Consider the following 22,235-nt stretch of genomic DNA (forward strand, 5'->3'; position numbering starts at 1 on the left):
TAGCAACCTAAGGTTATAGCAACCCCACACACACACACACACACACACACACACACACACACAGTGGTGAAATCCTAATGAAAACACTCTGATTCTCCTCTCCGCTGTAAAAGTGGCAGAGGTCTCGCCGCCGTGACTGAGACGAATGAATCCCTTTTTCCGCTTTGATCGTCTTCACTAACTTCTCTCTCGCAGCCTCTGGAATCAGACAATGGAGATTTCAGAGTGAAACGACTCGCAGTCTCCAGACGGTCGGACGGGGACGCTGATAAGATACGGTGGAGCAGTGAAGGACGTGTGCATGTGTGCGAGCGTCGGTGTTGATTAGCGCTCTGTCGCGTCACCTCCTTCTCTCTCTCTGCACCACCTTCATTACTATTCAAGGCCATGCCTGGCAGGACAAAATGTGAGTTTTTCCCTCTCCCCCTTCCTTCCATCCCTGTCTTCACAGGCGAACATGCGAATGCCCTCACAGAGTGTTTACATCCTGGCATGGCGGAACTTGAATCCATCAGAAATGTGCTGCAGCGCTCCTCGTCGTATCACCTGCCCGTAGCAGAACAACTGCTGCACGGTCAGCACTTCTTCATTTGGATTCCAGTTGGCGTTTTTTTGGAGAGCTCGGAATTATTCCTACTGCGCCGTGTGACACGGAGAGCTGAGAGAGAAGAGATAATAAATACAGACAGGCCAATCTTGGCTTTCCAAACGGTCGTAGGCAAATGCCGTCAGCGGGGCCTCGGGCTTGAGGCTCGATGAGAATGGAAATGATGTTTGAACGAGTGCGGAGAAAATAATACATTCACACCACCGCTGACATTCAAACGCAAAGTGTATCGACTGAACAATTTGTACTAGTTTGTTCTGATTTTTCATCATCCAAGCTGTGAAGAGACGACAAAAAAAACACATCAAAAGCTTCTTCAGATATGTTTTCAAACTAAAACCAAACAAGTGAAGAACTATATTTCCTGGTCTTACGATAAACGTGAGGTCACAGTGACTTAAAACCATCTTTCCAGTCCGAGCGGGATGTTTGTGTTACATTTAGAGAAATTTCATCAAGGTGTCCTTGAGGAAATCGATGGACGAACATCCAGGAAAAGTGATCTTCACTCTCAGCGGGGACCAAACCATGAGGTCGTCTCTGGATCCATGAAGTGAAACCAAAGATCCTCTCTTGAAAGTCCGTACACGGGCAGCTCCACTGGTTTGTGTGTAAATCTATATGAGAAAACGACTATAATATCTCTATGATATCAGTAACATCCAGACTCAAAAACCCACCTGTTCAAAATAGATTTACTCTCTGTAATTTCACTCCATTATCTGTTTATCTGTGTCGTCCTGTTGTCTGTTTTTTATTGTCGTTTGTTTTTGTAAAGTGTCCTTGAGTGTTGGAAAGGCGCTTATAAATAAAATGAATTACTATTTTTATTATTATCAACCAAATGCTAATGGAGTTCATGGTCTCAATCAGCAGTTTCTTTCATAAAGCAAGAATCGTGTTGTACACTTTAGAGTGGGTTAGCCTAAAGCTTGGTGCTTGGAGGTGACTTTTAGCCGTTTTGGCCTATTTTGAAGCAACGGTTAGCAAAGGTCTACGTTTGAGTTAAGTTTGGATGATATGATATAGGCTGACTGGCTTACACTTGGCTACTGTTAAGGCTGAAGCACATGGCGCGAGTAAAGCAAAAACAACAGATCTACAGTGACCAGCTGCCCCATTTAAAGTAGGGCTGAGACTAATGATTGTGTTCATAACCAATTATTTTTTCTCACTTAATCATTTCATCGTTCGGTCCATAAAATCTGGCAAACCTCAAAATGACGAAGATCTCACGTCTCAAAATGATTCTGTTTTTATGATTTCATTGTCAAACGGAGCAAAGAAACCAAAAAAAAAATTCACATTTAAGAAGCTGAAAAATCAGAGAACTTGGTTTTTATAATAGAATAAAAAAAACACTCAATCTGATTGATCGAGGATGATAATAGTTGGAAATTGATTTAGTAATTAACTAATAAAGCAGGTGCTATCACCCCTCGACCAAATATGGGGTGAATTCCAATTCCTTGCTTAACCCTCAATCTCCCTCTAGTGCAAGTGCTGTCCTGATTCTCATTGTCCTGAAAAATTAAGTTATGTGGCAAGTTTAAGGGCTGTATCGCCCTCAATATTGAGATTTTTCCAGACCACCCTTGGGAGCAAGGGCTACCCAGAATGCATTGCGTGTTTTCACATAACAAAGATGACGCCCAAAGCAGCGAAACGAGTACGCAACAAATTAGGTATTTTCTCTGTTAATAGAGATATAAAAATGATGAAAACCATTGTATTATCTTAGTTTAGGCCCATATTATGGATTACTGACGTCATTGTTGCGTAACATTTATTTTTATTTTACCATCTTTTGTCAATAGTCGGCCGGTGTGGTTTACTTTTCAATAAGTCGTGGTGTGTGGTAACTGTCAGCTGAATATTTGTATGAGTATCATCTTATAACTAACTGACAACCTAATAACTTGACTGACAAACGGATCAGAATAAATAATCCTGACGTAAATGTGTTCTTCTTCTTCTTCTTCTTATTTGGAGTTGACAGACTGGACGCAGCTTTCGCGTTATTCTGCCCCCTACAGTCTGAAGACGTATCTGCATTTAAGGGGTGTCCCATTTCTAAGTGATAAAATAACCCTCAACACTTGGTTTTGAGGCCAGTTAAGATTAAGGGTTGAGTTTGAGGGTTAAGATAGGAATTGGAATTGGCCCCATGGTCTTAGAGCTTCATTCACTGACTGAGACCACAAGACTCAACTGAATTTGAGGACCAGCTGTGTGAACTGTGCTGGATCATAACTCACATTGCTCGAGTAAAGTCTCACAATGCCTTTTTTTTTATGTATATCAAAGTCTTGTTTACCCTTCCTCCTGAATATCCACTATTGTTTTTCCTGCACTGAAACACAAGTCAGAGACACTTTGTGTAACTCTGGTAATTGACTCATTGGTTGTTTCTCCCTTTGTGCGTTAATCCTTTTAAAACTCACGACGCTTGACTCTCCTCCTTCACTCTGTAGTTAAGCCCAGTCGTTTCTTTAAACTCTAACAAATGAGTGAACAACCTCTTTTTTCATGTAGTGAGCCAGAAAACTAAGAAAGACTAAACTCAATTCAACAAAGACGTCAGATATAAATTATTCAACTTAGTTTTTTTTTCCCCATTTGCAGTATATTCCTATTCATTGCTGCAGTAACACGTCTTATTCAAAGTGGGTGAAGTGTAAAACAAGCACACGATGATTACACTGAACGGCTCTAAAATTATCTCACTCATGCAGTCTGTCAAAAAAAAAAAAAAGGAAAATGATCCATCATCAGTCATTTCTCCTGATCCACACACTTGGCTCTAGTTTCCTCATATTTCTTTTCTTTTTGGTCTGTGGTCCGATGCGAGCGAGTCCTGCTTCCTGCCAACTCACCTACACACCTGAGATCTAACCTGCACCTCTGAAAGTCGACTGACCCAATTTCCGCCGCCAGATGGTTGATTCACCTTTGGTAGAAGAGACACTTCAGCCAATTTTTTATCCTTTTTTTAAATAGTTCACTACTCATCAGCCACATCCAGTCTTTGTCTGAACTGAGAACCAAATCTGAAGATGGAAGACAGCCAAAACCAAAGCTCTGTTTGACGACTGGAACTGATTCTCTGGAATCAAACTGATCCAACTAGATCCTTCATCCTCAGGAGCATAGACGTGGACATCTGCAACTGGGCTTGATATGAGGCCAGTGGCATGTACTGCATCTACAAAGACACCTCAGCGACTTAGGCGGTAATGTATCGTGTCACTTCCTGTTCTTCCACTGCTGTTACGCTGTGAGTCTCCTGCTCTCTCTGCGATTATCGACCTACTGTTACCATCGATTAACTGAACAAGCACTCGCTTTGTAAAATTGGTTCATACTTTCACTCGCTACTTAAGCTTAAACATGTAGATTTGTAGATACGGTCTTTGCTAGCGTGACAGGTTAGCTTAGCAGCGATGGCTTCTCTCTGACTTGTGTGAGACCTGGATAACCAAGAACCTCCTCAAAGAAGCACCCTTGACCATCTTCAGACCTTCAAGAGCACACATGTTGACCATTTTTAAACCATCACAGTCAGACACTTCTAAAAAGCAACAACATGGACACTAAATACACATTTCTAAGTTACAAAAAGCTGTCAGTAGAAGCCATGAGAAAGATCTACCTCCGTCATCCGTCTGCAGAGGTGTTTCATAAGACTTTGGGGCAGACCAATAAAGGTGTCATGGTGTCCATTATTGGAGGTATCTCAGGTTTTATCACCATATTTCTTTGACTTTGACCTTTGACCTTTGACCAACCAGATCCAAAAGATGATCATCTAAAAAATGAAGTCCCAAATCTTTATTCCAACAAGGTCTGAGAACACAAATCACACTGCTGCAGAACACACACTGAAAACAATAATATAATAAAGACAGGCTGACGGCATCAAGCCATCTCAACTCAATCTGTTGTCCACAAAAGAAACCAAGTCATAAATCTGAACCAGACAGAGATGGAACTCACTGCGTTTGACAAGTCGTGGCTTTTTGCGGCTTTCGACAACAACAGCTTACGAGTTTTCCACACAAGTTATAAACGATGACATCGGAGTTCGTGTGCATTTCTGCATTTCCTCCAGTCGAGCTCAGAGCTGCTGTGAGCGCCGCTCGGTCATAAATGGCATAAATCACCGTCTCAATCGTGAATCACAATCCAGCTCAGGGATTAATTAGTGCAGCGTAAAGGGTCGGTGACCTGTTTTCATCATTTCCTCTTCTTTGAGGTCATCACACAGGAGTGAAGTCACTGCCCTGTGACACAAGGTCATTTCCAAACCCATCCAAAGAAATCAACACTACTGCACCTCTTCTGTTTACAGTCTCACACATTTATGATCCGTCACATCACAGGAGACTTTAAACCAATCACATGGCAGTTGAAGGAGACATTATATCTTACATTAAAAATTGTCTCTTAACTTTCTACATAATTGCTCTCATAATGATTTGGAAATACAGAAGACAATCACTAGCTTTACAATTATCCAGATGGGAAATTGATCTCCAAAGCTATGGAGTTAGATTTGTCTTTATTATTCAATCAAAAAAAAGTTTGCTTCAATCAAAAAAAAATGTTTTCAATCAAAAAAAAATGTTTTCAATCAAAAAAAATTCATTTCAATCAAAGAAAAAAATTGTTTGGATGCAAAAATATATTTGAGACTCAAACTAATTTTTCTTTGATTGAAAATGTTTTCTTTGATCGAAGAGAAGGTTTTTTTGGTTAGAAGCAAAATTTTTTGCGATTGAATAATTAAGACACAACTGTCCTACCCATAATATGGCCCAAACGCAAAACAGCATTACTTCAATCAAAAACTTGCTTCAAACCAAAAAAATCTTCACTTCGATCAAAGAAAACCTTTTCAATCAAAGAAAAACAGTGTTCAAATGCATTTTTTTGAGTCTCAAATATATTTTTGCATCCAAACACTTTTTTTCTTTGATTAAAAAGGTTTTTTTTTGATTGAAGTGAATGTTTTTCTGATTGAAAACATTTTTTTTGATTGAAGCAAACTTTTTTTTGATTGAATAATAAAGACACAAATCTAACTCCATACAAAGCAGGTGAGTGTTTGACAGACAGCGGTAGAATCATTATCCTGTAGGTGTAGCTCTGGTTGACGACGTGACAGGAGGTGATTCCACAGCGTGAGGTTAGTGTAAGAAAAAAAACATCTTCAGCAGCAAATCCAGAAAGTGAGCTGCTCTCATGGTTGAACATGTGAGGTCATTGTGAGTCGTCCTGTGTCACGCTGCTGCAGTGAATACTGATCTGCTCTGATGACCTTGGAACATGAATACTTTATTGTGAAATCCTGCAAAATTCAAGGAAGGGGGAACACGCTGATAACTTGGTGAACCATTTTCTAATCGAGTACTATTTCAATCTTTATTACAGCCCTCGAGGGCTTTACATTATTTATCCGATACTACATAAAACTCAAAAACCTTTTTAATGTGACGGCCAGAAACTGTTCTGGCGTCAAAGGGCAGGGTTAGGGTTTTTGTAAGAGTCGCGGTCATGGTCCTTCGAGATCGACTGTGACAACAGCGCCTCTGGTGGCGCGCTCTGTTATAACAGCAGTTTTGAACTTTCTGAGGCTGCGATCTCTTTCAGAGAGAGACGATTTCTGACATCGCAGCATCTCCTAGATGCAGTAAAAACCTCTGATGTTGTGTTTTGTTGCGGAAATTCTCTGCTGGAAAAGGTCAATCTTCGCAGGACCGATCCTAGCTGGAGAAAAGACCCAGAGCAAAGCGAGTCCTCCACATTTATACCTGAGCAACTCCCATTTCGCATTCCTCCAATAGACAAAGAGTCTTCCTTTCCAGGCGGTGTTTTTACACCTCTTTGTCTACTGTAGGTATCAGGGGGACGACTCTCTGCGGATGTTGTAGGAAGGTGTCAGTTCAGGCTAGACACAATACACAATACACAATACACAATACACAATACACAAAAGGACCTGGTATTCTGTGTTGGGCAGGTATAGGGTGATGGGCAGTAGCTGAGACAGAGAAACTGAATTTACCATTAAGGTTTACAACATCTCCTCCCATCTATAACATCACCTACAATGACTCCATACATCCTTATAGCACTCAAAGCAAAAGCTACACTAATGTATCTGTGATGTATTAGTTTAATATACTCATGAATAGTCACATTAAGGGACAGGCTTATTATAACCAGGCAAATAAGTGAATATTCATGTTAATGGGTCCAGTGGGTGTTTACAAAAACCTTTAGACTTCTTCTCTGTATCTGCTATGGCAAGATTTGGTTTAAAGTTTCTCATGATATCGTGATAAGAAAAATATCCTGCATCTAAAAGATGCGATAGAACTTTACTAATCCCGAAGGAAATTCCTGTTCCAGGTTGCTCCAAAATTGCAAAAATTAGAGAAGAAGATTATAGATTATAGAGAATATAGAAGATTGATACACACCAAGAAGCAAAACACAAGTTTTTGGTTGCAACATAACAAAAGAATCACTAGTTTTATCGAATCGTGACGGATATTTATGTTTGTATGGATTTAATTTGAACTATTGTGTCCTGCCAGGACATTAAAGCTGGATGACTGAGCACAAAATAACTTAATCTGCGTCACAAACCACAATCCATTAACAAACTAAACTGAGCACAAAAGCTGTCAACCTTAAACAAGTCATTATCTGCAAGGCACGCGGAGATAAAGAATCACAATCCATGACTTGTGGCAGGGCAGTGTTTAATATGCTCCACACATCAGATGAGACGTTCGCTGCCAATTCGCTGTTTTTGGGGCTTAAATGAATCGAGAGAGGAAACGTGGCGTTTGTGTGCGTTTGTAAAGGAACAAAACCACAAAGCCCAGACGCACAAACCACACAGAGCTGCACGGTCTCCACGAGCCAAGGTCACCGCAGCAGTTAAACAGAGCTGGCAACACATTTGTCCTCGTAGTGAAAACCACAGTCTCCCCAAGAAAAAAGCCCAGGTCAAGCCAGTGATTTACATCAGGACGATTGGGGTTTGCCAAGCGCTCGTATCTGAGCCAAAATCTTCATCCTCTTCCTCACATCTGCTCGATTAGTCACCCCCCCCCCCCCCACACACCTCCCTCTTCATCCTCTTCCTCACACCTTCTATTGTCTGCACATTTCATTGCTCCCTGTCTCAGTCACTCTCATGCAGACATGTCCACATGCTCGTCTGTCAGGGTCACGCACAGCCGTCATCAATCATCACTGAAAGGACATCAGCTGATGTCAGTTCAGCCTTCAGTTTGAGGCACAGAATCAGCGCGAGTACACAAACTGAGTTGAATAAAGACCGACTGCGTTTCCCTTTAGCGTGATTTATAGATTGCATTAGCGCGGAGACGTGGGCGAACGCTTGAGTCCAAACCCGAGATGATCACTATATACATTTGAGCACAATCCTTTTCGTTTCCAGCATCATAAAGTCTTGATTTGATTGTGCCAGATCGTAGCTCATCAGCGACACGAGCAGTGTGCAGAAAATGAAGTACATGCTTCTCAAAATGTAATTAAATTAATCACATCAGCCATATTTAGATTTTTTCCTTTCTTCGGATTTTAATCCCCATCTCAGATTTACAATAATTGTCCCCGTCACACATATCATTTGGAATTCATTTCTTTTTGTGCATTGTGTGGACGAACTAATGATTAATTCATCTGATTGATATCACAATTAATCGATTAACTGTCAGTCAATTAAATGACTCAAATCTCTATAATGTGTTGTTCTATAGTCTGGCTAATTCCAGATTGCACCTCAGGGAGCTTTCACACCAGAGCTGTTTGGTCTGCAGAGTTACTCCGATAGTCTGCTTTGTTTTAAGCAGATGTGAAAGCTCATTTGACCTCTGGTGTGGAGCAAACAAGTGAACTCTGGTCCGTGCACCCTGGTTCGCTTGCAAGTGAACCCCGGTGCGGTTAGCTAACAGGAGTAAATGCTATACTATGAACCAAAGAGAGGAAGTGAGGATAGCTCGCTGTCTAACCTTCTTATGAAAAACCAATTAGGTTTGAACACCAAAGTAAAAAAATCTAAATCTGGTGTTGCTCCATTCAGAGGCGCAGCTTGTGAACAGGCAAGGCAGGCAACTGCTTGGGGCCCCGAGCCGATAGGGGGCCCCCCGAAACCTCCCTAAAGGGGCCCCACCTCACTTTGACCTCTGTGAAGTTATTGTTCTGCAAGTTGGAAAATGAAGAGGATTATTTACAGAGTAATGCATATGTTTTTTACTAAGTTTATCTGTTTTTTTCAGTTATTTACACTATTTTATTGTTCTATATATTTATATTGTTTTATAATGTGGGTTCTTTACAGTGTAATGTATTTTTTTTACTAGGTTTATATAGTTTTTAAAAAGCTACTTACAGTATTTTATTGTTCTTTACATTAATATTTTCACATACTTTTTAATTACAAGGTTTTTCCATGTTATTTCATTCATTTTGAAAAAAAATATATTTTGAACTAATGGTGATGAACACTGGTTGGAAGGGCCCCCTGCAAATTTTTGCTTAGGGCTCCTACAAACTCTAGAATTGCCTCTGGCTCCATTGTTTGCGTTGAGCAAGTTAGCTGAAGGAGATGGATTTCCGTGGTTCTGGGTTTTCTTCTTCCTCATGCTAGCGCTCGTTTCGGGAAAATACGCCTCCAGTGAAAGTGCAGTGCAGCGTGAAAGTGAACCAAAACCAAATGATGGTGTGAACTTGTTCGTCCCTGGACAATCCTGGTGTGAACGCACCCTTGGTCTCATTTGAGAGATTTGAGTGTATGAGTCCTGAAAGAGTGTATTCACTAGGGGTGGGGGAAAAAAACGATTTACATTGGAATCGCGATTCTGAATCGATTCATAAACTTCAAAAATCGATTTTTGACATTTTTTATTTTTTATTTAAAGTTTCTATTTTGAAAAAACACCAGTTTGTGTTATTTGTGTACAGTTTATTTTTGTAACTTCTGGGAGAAAAGGGCAGCTAGCCTAAGCTTTTATTTATGCAAGATATTTTTTTGTACAGTAAGTTTTTATTTGTTTTGAATAAATGTTAACTTTTGTCTTAAGTTTGCCTTTGTGTGATCACATTATCACTATCTTATACAAACTGTATTGTTTTGATGCCATAATTTGTCTTAACACTATGCATTGTATCAATTTTTGAATCGCATGAATCGAATCGTTTGAATCGAGAATCGATATTGAAACGAATCGTGAGCCTAAGAATCGGAATCGAATCGTGAGCCACCCAAAGATTCACATCCCTAGTGTTCATGGAGATGTCTCTATATTTGATTGCATAGACCTAAAACCAATCACACCAATGATCCAGACCATGCAAAGTATGCAAAGTTCTCAGAGCGATGGTGATTATAGCGTCTAAAGACTTTTGCTCGGGGGGGAAATAACAGGTCGCTTTAAATGGAAGCACCAAAAAGACCTGCTGTCCTTCAGTGGCCACTGCTTCTCTGTAGTCATCATATTAAGCCCACTCACAGTTCACCAGGGGGGAAAAAAGCTGTCTGCGTTCTATTTTTCAGGAGATTCTGTAGTTGACCAAAACAGCAGCATCAGCTGGGTTCACCCAAGCAACTCAGACAAACAGTATCTGACTCTTCATATCCAGTGTGCGACATGTGACATCGACAGCAGAGCAGACAGAGAGTGAGTGACGCGTTACCTGCCAGAAGATGCTGTCTATTGTGCTGCCCAGGAAGCCTTCCCTCGTTTCAGAAGACAGAAGTTTGGGTCCCAGGATGGTCATGAACTCCTCAAAGTCGACCTGTCCATCACCTGAAAAGTCAAAGGACACCATTTTTGACAGTGAGAGACTGGGATTCAATCTCCGTGAAGGTGAAGAAAGATCTTTAACGAGTGATTTTTCACTAATTATGATTGGTTGTTGATTGTGATTGAGATCCTCCATCCAACATCTCATCAGGAGTAGAGCTGCAAATAGCGATTATTTTCGTAATCGATTAATCTGTTGATTATTTTCTCGATTAATCGATGAATCGTTTGGTCCATAAAATGTCAGAAAATGTTAAAAAACGTTGATCGGTGTTTCGTCAAAGCTGGAAATGACGATGTTCTCGAAAGTCTTGTTTTGTTCACAAACCAAAATGATTCAGTTTTGATGATTTCTTTGTTTATGTGGAGCAAAGAAACAAAGAAAATATTCACATTTAAGAAGCTAAAACAATCAGAAATCTTGTTTTAATCATGAAAAAAGCTTCAAACCGATTATCAAAATAGTTGGCGATTAATTTAGTAATCGATTTATAATCAATTCATCGATTAATCGTTTCAGCTCTAATCAGGAGCATGTCCAGATATTGTGGTGAAGGCATTTACGACACTAAACTATCACGATCAAATACAGCTCACAATTTGGATCATAAAAAAGAGCAAATCGGTGCAAACCACATTTCTATTTTTCTCTGCCATACATAAATCAGGCATTTTCAAGAGTTAGAGATAGACAGAGATATACTGTATATAAAAAAAAGTCTTATTTAAAATCAATAATGCACATAACTCAGTGTGGCCACATAAAAACAATCGTAACAGTGGGTCCAGACTCAGACTCAGTTCTATTGGATTACCTTGAAAGTTGTTACAGTGGAATTCAGGCCTGTTATCAATATGAGTTTTCTGACTGAATATGAAGAAGATTCTAAATAAACGCTGCTTGTGTTTAGTTCCCGTTATGTTCCTGTGTTACTGTAGCTCAGCTCTCCTTTTTCCTCGCCGTTGCAGCAAATAAACCGCATCTCTGACTCTGATCCCTTCATTAGTTTGGAATGAGCAGCAAGGCTGAGTAAATATCTAACGATGTTCTCGTCCCGATCAGCTCCGGCTGACGTGCCGCTGAGCACAGCGATCGCTAACCACACAACCCTGCAGCCGAATGAGTGTAAAACACCGAGTGTCGCCGAGTGTGAGGGGAAAACAAGGACACGGCGATTAACTTTTTCTGAATTAAATGAGCGTGCAAAAACAAAGATTTCTAGAGTTGTTGTGTTTTTATAGAGGCTCACTTATCGCAGCCCAGTGTCTGAGCTTCCTTTTACGACTCTGTAGTTATTATTCAAGGCCAGCGTTTTGTCAAATCTCGTCTTTTCGACCGCGAAAAGATTCACTGAAACAAACCGCGAGCTGCGACTGATGCTGTAACAGTGGATATGAAGAAGAAGCAGTCGTAACACGGAGCTTCCCTGCAGCGCACGGTGATTCTAACAAGACTAATCTGCTCCATCCTGCTGATAACAGTTAAAGCTTCTGCCAAAAAGACAAAGCATCAGACTCAGATCAACAGATCATGGATTTGTAATGTTGTAAGATTTAAAACCCTCGTGTCGTTGTTTCTCTCTGGGTGGAATAATTCCCACGATGTGAGGAGCGGCATTAGATGTAAAAAGGCCTGAAGAGCTGCAACTAAGAATTCTATTCATAATCAATTCATCTGACGATTAGTTAATCAATTAATCGAGTAATCGTTTGGTCAGAAAATGTCAGAAAGTGTTGATCGGTGTGTTTTTCAAACCTGGGAATGACGATTTGCTCAAAGGACAAACCAAAAGTATTCAGTTTTCATGATTCCTTTGTTACATGGAAGCAAAGAAACAATAAAATATTCACACTGAAAAGTGTGATAATCTGATTTTTGCTGATCTCTGATGATTTTAAATGAGATTAGCTAAAAAGCGATGTTGATGTTGGGACATCTCTAACAGGACTGAAATGATTAATTAATTATTAATTGATTACTAAATTAATTAATTCAGTTTGGGTGTTTTCTAAAGAATGAAAACCAGTTTCTGTGATTTTTTTCAACTTCTTAAATGTGAATATTTTCTAGTTTCTTTGCTAATAAAAAAACGGGATCATTTTTTGTTTCTGGACAAAAACAAGACATTTGAGAACATCGGTTTGACAAACACTGATCAATATTTTTCAGCATTTTCCTGACATTTTATGGACCAAACGATTACTCGATTAATGGAGAAAATAACAGACAGATTAATCGATAATGAAAATATTCATTAGCTGCAGCTCTAATAGTCTTTGTTGTAAAGATATTCCCCCCCTTGTTAGTGCGACGCGCGCTAACTGTAGCGTCAGAAACCATCGACTGCTCTGGAGCTCATGCATATTCAGGAGGTCAAACGCTGGACGACAGCAGACTGTGAAGCAGCGCTAACATCCAGACGAGTCAGGAACAGAGCGACGGATCAATGACAGCAGAGAGCTGGAGAGAGAGAGGTGTTCTCCTCCTCCTCCTCCTCCTCCTCCTCCTCCTCCGAGTTCTATTCTTTATATTTCCACTGGAACAAAGTGATGTAATGTAACGTGAAAGGTGTTTTAAAGCACATTCTCTCTCCGTGGTTGGGTCTCATTGCTCCCGTCAGAGCTGATTCCAGCTTCAGTGCAGACAAATTCCTGCAAACTACTCCTAAACAGAGCGACTGTGTAACATGTGACCTGCTCTGCTGCATCGTCACTGACTACAAAGAGTGACTGAACACTTTTAGAACAGAGACAGCGCTTTGTTTTTATCATTGATTTTGTCAGACTCAGAGAGAACTTGACCGTGTACTTGATTATTCTATGAGTGAAGGAACAACACATCCTATTAAACTGTGTTTCCCAAACTTTATTATATACGAGAGGCCGAGTTTTGAAGATTATTAAAGCACTGAAACATTTCTGACCACCATTTCCTGTAGGGATGTGAATCTTTAGGTGGCTCACGATTCGATTCAAAATCGATTCTCGATTCAAAAACTGACACAATGCATAGTGTGTTGAGGCAAATTATGGCATCAAAACAATACGGTTTGTATAAGAAAATGTGATAATGTGATCACACAAATGCAAACTTAATACACAAGTTAACATTTATTCATTCAAAACAAATTAAAACTTACTGTACAAAAAAATTACTTTACTATTTGCAAACCTCTTAAGGAATAATTTTTATGAATTTTTGAAATTCAGGAAATGATCCATTTGCCCTGATGCACTTTGACAGTGAGCTGACTTGCTTCTCAAAAACAAAAAGTATCTCGGAATGACTTGAAATTTAGCATCATAATAGTCGGCATCGCCCTGAACAAGGATCCGTTGAAAATATTTGCAAACCTTTTAAGGAATTATTTTAATGAATTTTTGAAATTCAGGAAATGATCTATTTGCCCTGATGCACTTTGACAGTGAGCTGACTTTCTTCTCGAAAACTAAAAGTATCTCGGAATGACTTGAAATTTACCATCATAATAGTCGGCATCGTCCTGAACAAGGATCTGTTGAAAATATTTGCAAATCTCTTAAGGAATAATTTAAATGAATTTTTGAAATTCAAAAAAACAAAAAGTATCTCGGAATGACTTGAAATTGACCATCATAATAGTCGGCATCACCCTGAACAAGGATCTGTTGAAAATATTTGCAAACCTCTTAAGGAATAATTTTAATGAATTTTTGAAATTCATGAAATGATCCATTTGCCCTGATGCACTTTGCCAGTGAGCTGACTTTCTTCAAAAAAACAAAAAGTATCTCGGAATGACTTGAAATTGACCATCATAATAGTCGGCATCACCCTGAACAAGGATCTGTTGAAAATATTTGCAAACCTCTTAAGGAATAATTTTAATGAATTTTTGAAATTCATGAAATGATCCATTTGCCCTGATGCACTTTGCCAGTGAGCTGACTTTCTTCTCAAAAACAAAAAGTATCTCAGAAATACTTGAAATTTACCATCATATGTGTCAGCGTCGCCCTGAACAAGGATCCGTTCAAAATATTTGCAAACCTCTTAAGGAATAATTTTAATGAATTTTTGAAATTCAGGAAATGATCCATTTGCCCTGATGCACTTTGACAGTGAGCTGACTTTCTTCAAAAAAACAAAAAGTATCTCGGAATGACTTGAAATTTATGATCATAATAGTCGGCATCGCCCTGAACAAGGATCTGTTGAAAATATTTGCAAACCTCTTAAGAAATAATTTTAGTGAATTTTTGAAATTCAGGAAATGATCCATTTGCCCTGATGCACTTTGACAGTGAGCTGACTTTCTTCTCAAAAACAAAAAGTATCTCGGAATGACTTGAAATTTAGCATCATAATAGTCGGCATCGCCCTGAACAAGGATCCGTTGAAAATATTTGCAAACCTCTTATGGAATAATTTTAATGAATTTTTGAAATTCAGGAAATGATCCATTTGCCCTGATGCACTTTGACAGTGAGCTGACTCTCTTCTCAAAAACAAAAAGTATCTCGGAATGACTTGAAATTTACCATCATAATAGTCGGCATCGCCCTGAACAAGGATCTGTTGAAAATATTTGCAAATCTCTTAAGGAATAATTTTAATGATTTTTTGAAAATCATGAAATGATCCATTTGCCCTGATGCACTTTGACAGTGAGCTGACTTTCTTCTCAAAAACAAAAAGTATCTCAGAAATACTTGAAATTTACCATCATATGTGTCAGCATCGCCCTGAACAAGGATCCGTTGAAAATATTTGCAAACCTCTTATGGAATAATTTTAATGAATTTTTGAAATTCAGGAAATGATCCATTTGCCCTGATGCACTTTGACAGTGAGCTGACTTTCTTCTCAAAAACAAAAAGTATCTCGGAATGACTTGAAATTTACCATCATAATAGTCGGCATCGCCCTGAACAAGGATCTGTTGAAAATATTTGCAAATCTATTAAGGAATAATTTAAATGAATTTTTGAAATTCAAAAAAACAAAAAGTATCTCGGAATGACTTGAAATTTACCATCATAATAGTCGGCATCGCCCTGAACAAGGATCTGTTGAAAACATTTGCAAACCTCTTAAGGAATAATTTTAATGATTTTTTGAAATGTAGGAAATGATCCGTTAAATATGGATGATTTCAATCGCGATTCCTATGTGAATCGATTTTTTCCCCTACCCCTAATTTCCTGACACTTTTGTAAGATCTAATGCTATAGGACGTGTATGTTTCATACTTTAAAAAGAACTCCGCTGTTCGCATGATTTTTTTAAAGTATTTATTCAGTAAAAGGTGGGAAAAAGTGCCATAAAGCATTGAAAAAGATCAACCCTTGTTGTTAATTGTAGGGTTACAGTAGAGCTAAAACAATTCAACAAATCAATTATTATCGATTTGAAGCTTTTTTTCATGATTAAAACACGATTTCTGATCGTTTTAGCTTCTTAAGTGTGAATATTTTCATCGTTTCTTTGATCCACACAACAAAGAAACCATTAAAACTGAATCATTTTGGTTTGTGGACAAAAACGAGACGTTGGAGAACATCGTCATTTCCAGGTTTGACGAACACTGATCAACGTTTTCTAACATCATAATCGACAGATTAATCAATGATGGAAATAATCATTAGTTGCAGCTCTCGTGTCAGTGACAGTGTCTTTTTTCTTTAGCCAAATGTCTTCTTTAAACGGCGCGATCATTCACACAGATCCCATCATGCTGCCGTGTTCCTGTGAGGTAACGACCAGACAAATGATCTATGGTTTACTTTATTCCCATTATAAAATATTTAATTCTTCATTTACAGTCCCGGAGCTGGTCTGACATTATAAAACGACGACTTCTGACATAATTCTTCCTTTACTTTCCATCTTTCCACCTAACCCTGGTGTATCGTGCTCGCGGACCCTCTGGCTCTTCACTGGACAGAAGGAGATCAAGTGAATTAATCAGTTTCTAAAACATCCGACTGTGCCGTCCGACTACAAGGTAAAAAATAAAGAACGCACAGCGTAATAAGAACTTAATGATACGCGACAGATTCAATTTAAAACCTTTTATGTATAAAATCTTTCCTTTTCACTTACATGAATACACTCGATATACTTTCTAACAAGGTTTAAAAAAGACCATCATTTCATAGAAGAGCAGCATTTTCAGCATTGTTTTATGAACCATAATGCAACCAAAGATTTGTGACACATTAAGCTGAATGCTTTTGATGCGCACTATAACAGAAGGTCCAAGACTGAGGACTTTCATGAAGCAGCATGGAATCATGGGAATGTTGTGATCCATTAGTGACAGATACACACATTACCACACAAAAACACAAAAGACAACACTCTGGCAAACTAGTCCTAGCACTGAATATTTCTTGCCTCACGCTGATGTTTCTTAGGGGGGTTTTTGCAACCGTAGTTATGGATGTCACATACAGTAGTAGACAAATGTGGTTGTGCGTTTGGTATGTGCTTTATGGTAAACAATGGACAATTGTGTGTGTGTCTGTGCGTTTACATTGAAAGTGGACCTGGACCGGAAGTTCGTTAACGCTGTTTTTTAGTGTGTATATTTTTTTGTATTATCTACAAGGGGTTTTGTGACCCATAAAAAAAATAAGAACATTTAATCTCAAACGCCTTTCCAGTTATCGCGTTAACGGCTGAAATCTGCAAGACCGATTCCATAATATCCGCGCGCGTTTCTCGCGGATATAAAAAGGTATTTACTGATATTTTTTGGTGTAGAAGAAGAAGAAGAACAGGTTGTTTAATCATCAAACACTCGTTACACAGAGATGTTTATAGCTCATCACAGACTCCGGTGCAGCTATAAAGCTCCACATTGTCCCTGCAACGACACCAATAAATACATCATTATATAGAACAAACGAGCTCCTGTTCATGTTCATGTTCCCAGACGCATGACGACAATAAACCTCCGTCTGAGTCTGTGACATCATGAAAAAAACTCATTTAATATTTAAAGACAACGGGAGAATAACAATGAAAATGCTGCTCGCTGTGGCAACAGAGTCATAAGAGCAGAATAAAGACGACTGTGATAAGTCACACCTCTCTCTATCAGGAACAACCATCACTAACAATCACACACCCATCGACGCGACGGCCGAGACGAGCTGCAGATCACTCATCAGTAACTCCTCCACCGACGCGCTCAGAGGAATCGATGTCTGTGAACGAGTGTCTGATCTTTACTCGGCCAACATGTAATCACTATCATCTGCCAACGCTGTGTCTCTACGATACGCGATGATACGAGAAGATGATCCATCAATCACCAGATTTCTGAGTCTAATAAAGAGACGTTTATTTCATGTTTGTTGTGAAACAGGTTGTAAATTCCTGCTTCATTCATCTCTTTTTCTCTCATTAAACTGATTCATGACCCGATTTATTGTTCATTCGAATAAAAATAATTACTGTTAGTTAAACTTTAATTGTGCAGTTAATTGTGCTGTTGCTCAGTTATTAAACATTACTGGATTATCTTTGTGGTTTGACATAAATCCCTGTGTTTGTATTTGATTGTAGATTTGCTGAAGTTTTCTTATTGGCCTAACTTCCTTTTTTGTTTTCAGTTCACTTATTTCTCTCTTATTTCAGTGTCTGGATCAGATTTTTGTGGATTAAACTCTGGTAAATGTTGATTGATTAGATCTATTAGACATGAGTCCAAGGGTGAATTCCAATTCCTTGCTTAACCCTCAATCTCAAGTTTAAGGGCTGTATCGCCCTCGATATTGAGATTTTCCCAGACCACCCATGGGAGCAAGGGCTACCCAGAATGCATTGCGTGTTTTGACAGAACGGAAAAAGACGTGCATGACGTCATGTACCGTACGTGCCGCGACACCGGAGTCCAGGCACCGTTTACCAGTTAGCTCCGTTAGCTGCATTAGCACTGCTAGCGCACCTACAGTGGAACTGGAGCGGTGCGTTTATTAAACGAAAATAGCAGCGCTACAAATAACTAGCGTACCTGTGTACTGCGTATGTGTGCATCTGTTTTTAAAGTTTAGCGTCACTTTAGAGACTAATTTTAACAATCCGGAGTCACGTAAACATGACGTCAGGGGCATCGTGCTTTAACGCTGACGCCGTAAAACGCCTTTTTAATGCAAATATTTTGTCTGTACTGTTGTTGTTGGTGAGTTCAGTTTGTTATATGAACATTATTCCTGAGTCTCTGTGACATATTAGGAGGATTTTATGGCCAGTTGCTTAAGATTTATTACATAATGCACCTTTAAGTATAATAATCCTGCCAGTTATACAATTCAAATTTTAACTCTTAAAGGGACAATATGTAGTATTTATGGGTTTATATAACCCAAAATCCACTTTTTTATACATATTATGTGCTCCTGCATTGTCTAGTCGATGTATAATAGTTTTTGTTTCATTTTCGTAGTGTTTCAAAAAGTCATGTAAAATAACATGGTCGCGGGCCGTGGTTGCATAGCCACTGTTAGCAGAGAGACGCCATGTTTCTACAGGAGCCTGTAAGGACAAACGCGAGAGAACAAATCAAGCGTCTCTTTACTTGTAGCTGAAGTCCCGCCTCCACTCTCTCCGATTCGTCTGCTACGGCCGCGGTAGCTCCGCCCTCTCCCTCGCTTCACGAACCTCATCTGCTGACACGGAGAAAGACGACGAGGACGACATTTGACCGGCTGAGGACACCGTAGCGCTCAGGGAAGGGAGGGGGTGAGCAGAGGAGCAGTTCTTTGTTGTAAATTTCAGCCTCTCCTCTAGATGGCACTATGAACTACTTACTTCACCTTTAAACGAACCACTAAACTCCACCAGTGGAGTCAACAGATTCCTCAGGAACCAGCTCTGAAGATAAATACCTGCATCTTCCGACTGCTGAGTCCTGGAAACATAAACTCGTCTGCGTTTGAATCTTTAACAAACGCAGAGAAACAGACGAACCTTCCAGGGAAATCACCTACAGATTCAATAATGCTAAATGAACAAAGCTAATGACAACAACGAGTTCTGTAGCTTCAGGGAAAAAGCTTTTTCAAACATCTCTCACAAAGACACACAAGAAGAAGACGACAGAATGACCAGAAGCCTGTTAATAAATAAAAAAACATCACACTTCACAGAGTTCCTCAGACAAAAGCACTTGTGACAGCACAGGAAAAGAAACCCTGAGGCATGAAAGCAGCGACGCTCTCCTGAGAGTCTGAAGCACATGAGTCATAAGAGGAATAAAGATGGTAATTTCTTCAACTTTAATATCCACCTCTGAACATTTACATTATAGTTTGTTCTCTCCTCTCCTCTCTCCACCACCGTGAGATGGAGAAGCACTTATTAAGGAGAGTTTGAATATTTGCACGGAGATCGCACATTTAGCATTTTCCAAAAAACGCTCCAAAACGAGGCGACGCTCTTTGAAAATGTCAATCACACTTAAGTAGAGACAGACAGGAGACGTTCTCTCAGAGGTGAAGGCGTACGTGTGCTCTTAGACGTATGAGGATGGTGGGCGGAGCCGACATCTGCTGCTGGAGGGAGCTAACGGAGGTTAGCGGAGCAGTGTCTGTCGGGGCTAACTATAGAGCAAGAGATGGTAATGCTAATACATAGGTACGACCCCGATGGGATGTTCCGTGCGAAGCCGTCGTTTGTCTGACAAACTTAAACTGTATATAATACAACATGGACGTGGTTTGAAAAACGTGAAGCCCAGGAAGTCAGGTGGAAGTAGCAGTTAGCGGTGTTGGGCAGTGACGTCGCTACAAGTAGCGTTGTTACTAGTTTGACTACATTTCTCAGTAGCGTGGTGGTAGCAATCGCTGCTTTCTGAATCAAATAGCTTTTCAGTAGCTTAGCTCTTTTATTGACCAAGTAGTGGGGGTAGCTTTGGTGTAGTGAAGCTTAATTAATGTAAACTAAATGGTAGCTTAGCTCGCTACATTTTTCCAGTAGTTTGCCCAACATTGGAAACTACATTTCTCAGTAGCGTGGTGGTAGCATCGCTGCTTTCTGAATCAAATAGCTTTTCAGTAGCTTAGCTCTTTTATTGAACAAGTAGTGTGGTAGCCCTGGAGGGGTAGCTTTGGTGTAGTGAAGCTTAATTTAATGTAGAGTAACTGGTAGATTAGCTCGCTGTATTTTACCAGTAGTTTGCCGAACACTGGAAACTACATTTCTCAGTAGCATCGCTGCTTTCTGAATCAAATAGCTTTTCATTAGCTTAGCTCTTTTATTGACAAAGTAGAGCGGTAGCACTGGGGGGGTAACTTTGGTGTAGTGAAGCTTAATTAATGTAAACTAAATGGTAGCTTAGCTCGCTGCATTTTTCCAGTAGTTTGCCGAACACTGGAAACTACATTTCTCAGTAGCATCGCTGCTTTCTGAGTCAAATAGCTTTTCAGTAGCTTAGCTCTTTTATTGACCAAGTAGTGTGGTAGCCCTGGAGGGGTAGCTTTTGTGTAGTGAAGCTTAATTTAATGTAGAGCAACTGGTAGCTTAGCTCGCTAGATTCTTCCAGTAGTTTGTCCAATAGTTTGCCCAACACTGGCAACTACATTTCTCAGTAGCGTGTCGGTAGCAATTGCTGCTTTCTGAATCAAGTAGCTTTTCAGTAGCTTAGCTCTTTTATTGACCAAGTAGTGCGGTAGCACTGGGGAGGTAGCTTTGGTGTAGTGAAGTTTAATTTAATGTAGAGTAACAGGTAGCTTAGCTCGCTACATTTTTCCAGTAGTTTGCCCAACACTGACAGTTAGCCACCAGGGGGCGACTTCAATGGTTGCAGAGAGAACTCTGTTTGAATAGAAGTCTATAGGAAATTGAGCTTCTACCACCAATGCATGTTTTCCTGAGGAGTTAATCCTTTAATGACTGTTTATGTAGATGTTTTTTATTATGTATTTTATGTAGAATTGTCAAAAAATGTACAATGAGTGAGTTCTTCTGCTCCTTTTCCCAAGATAACTTTCCCTTTCCATATCTGGCAGTAGAAATAACGTACCATCACGTCAGCAGTCGTTCCGCAGAAGTCCTGAGATTCTACCGTAATGACAAGTATATGGGTGCAAAGCTCTATTTCTCTTCTTGCCATCCATCTTCTACCGCTCTATCGTCCACATGAGGGTTGCGGACATAACGCAAAAGGTGAGGGTCACACCCTGGACACATCGTCGACAGATTGAATTTTCTAGATATCACGAACGGTCTATGAGTTTACGGTAATGAGTCAAGTACACATGACAAATCCTGTTGACTGGTAACAGAAGGGTTAATGCTCTAAAAACACTATTTTCAGAACGTCTTCAATAACGACTGTGAACATTGTTGTGTCGCGTGTCTCCATCTTTAAATCTCACATCCATCTGCTCGCTCTTCTCTCCTGAGACGAGTTCACGTGTCAAACGACTGAGATTTGAAATAATCACACACTCACACACTCACGTTTTAATGCACGACGACGTACTTTGTGACTCAAGGTGTGAAGCTCTTTGCGACCGCGGACGGCGAGCGCATCTTTTGGCGTGCGATTGTGTCGCCGTCATGACTCACCGTCCATGTCTAGTCTCTGCATGATGATGGCCAGCTCCACCTCACTGGGCATGTAACCCAGAGAGCGCATGGCCATGCCCAGCTCCTGCTTGGAGATGAAGCCGTTCCCGTCGCGATCCAGCACCTTGAACGCCTCGCGGATCTCTGCCAAGACAAAAAAAAAAGGAAAGAAATAAAGAAAAGAATAAAGTCAGTGTTGATAAAACAATGTTCCCACACTCGC

At 39.9% G+C, this 22,235-nt stretch overlaps 1 protein-coding gene across 2 annotated transcripts in view; it reads right to left on the minus strand.

Annotated features, from left to right (window-relative positions):
• Positions 1-22,235, minus strand: part of LOC310924293 (calcium-binding protein 8-like) — a gene marked incomplete at both ends in the record, with an annotated part of 90,653 nt that overhangs the window by 39,611 nt on the left and 28,807 nt on the right. For both annotated transcript variants that reach the window (XM_083885987.1, XM_083885988.1), the window contains 2 exons: positions 10,343-10,455; positions 22,013-22,156. In XM_083885987.1, coding sequence (XP_083742113.1) covers positions 10,343-10,455; positions 22,013-22,156 — 257 coding nt within the window. The remainder of the gene's footprint in view (positions 1-10,342; positions 10,456-22,012; positions 22,157-22,235) is intronic.

Source organism: Microchirus variegatus, assembly GCF_963457635.1.
Source record: "Microchirus variegatus genome assembly, chromosome: 3".
NCBI classification, from domain to species: Eukaryota; Metazoa; Chordata; class Actinopteri; order Pleuronectiformes; family Soleidae; genus Microchirus; species Microchirus variegatus.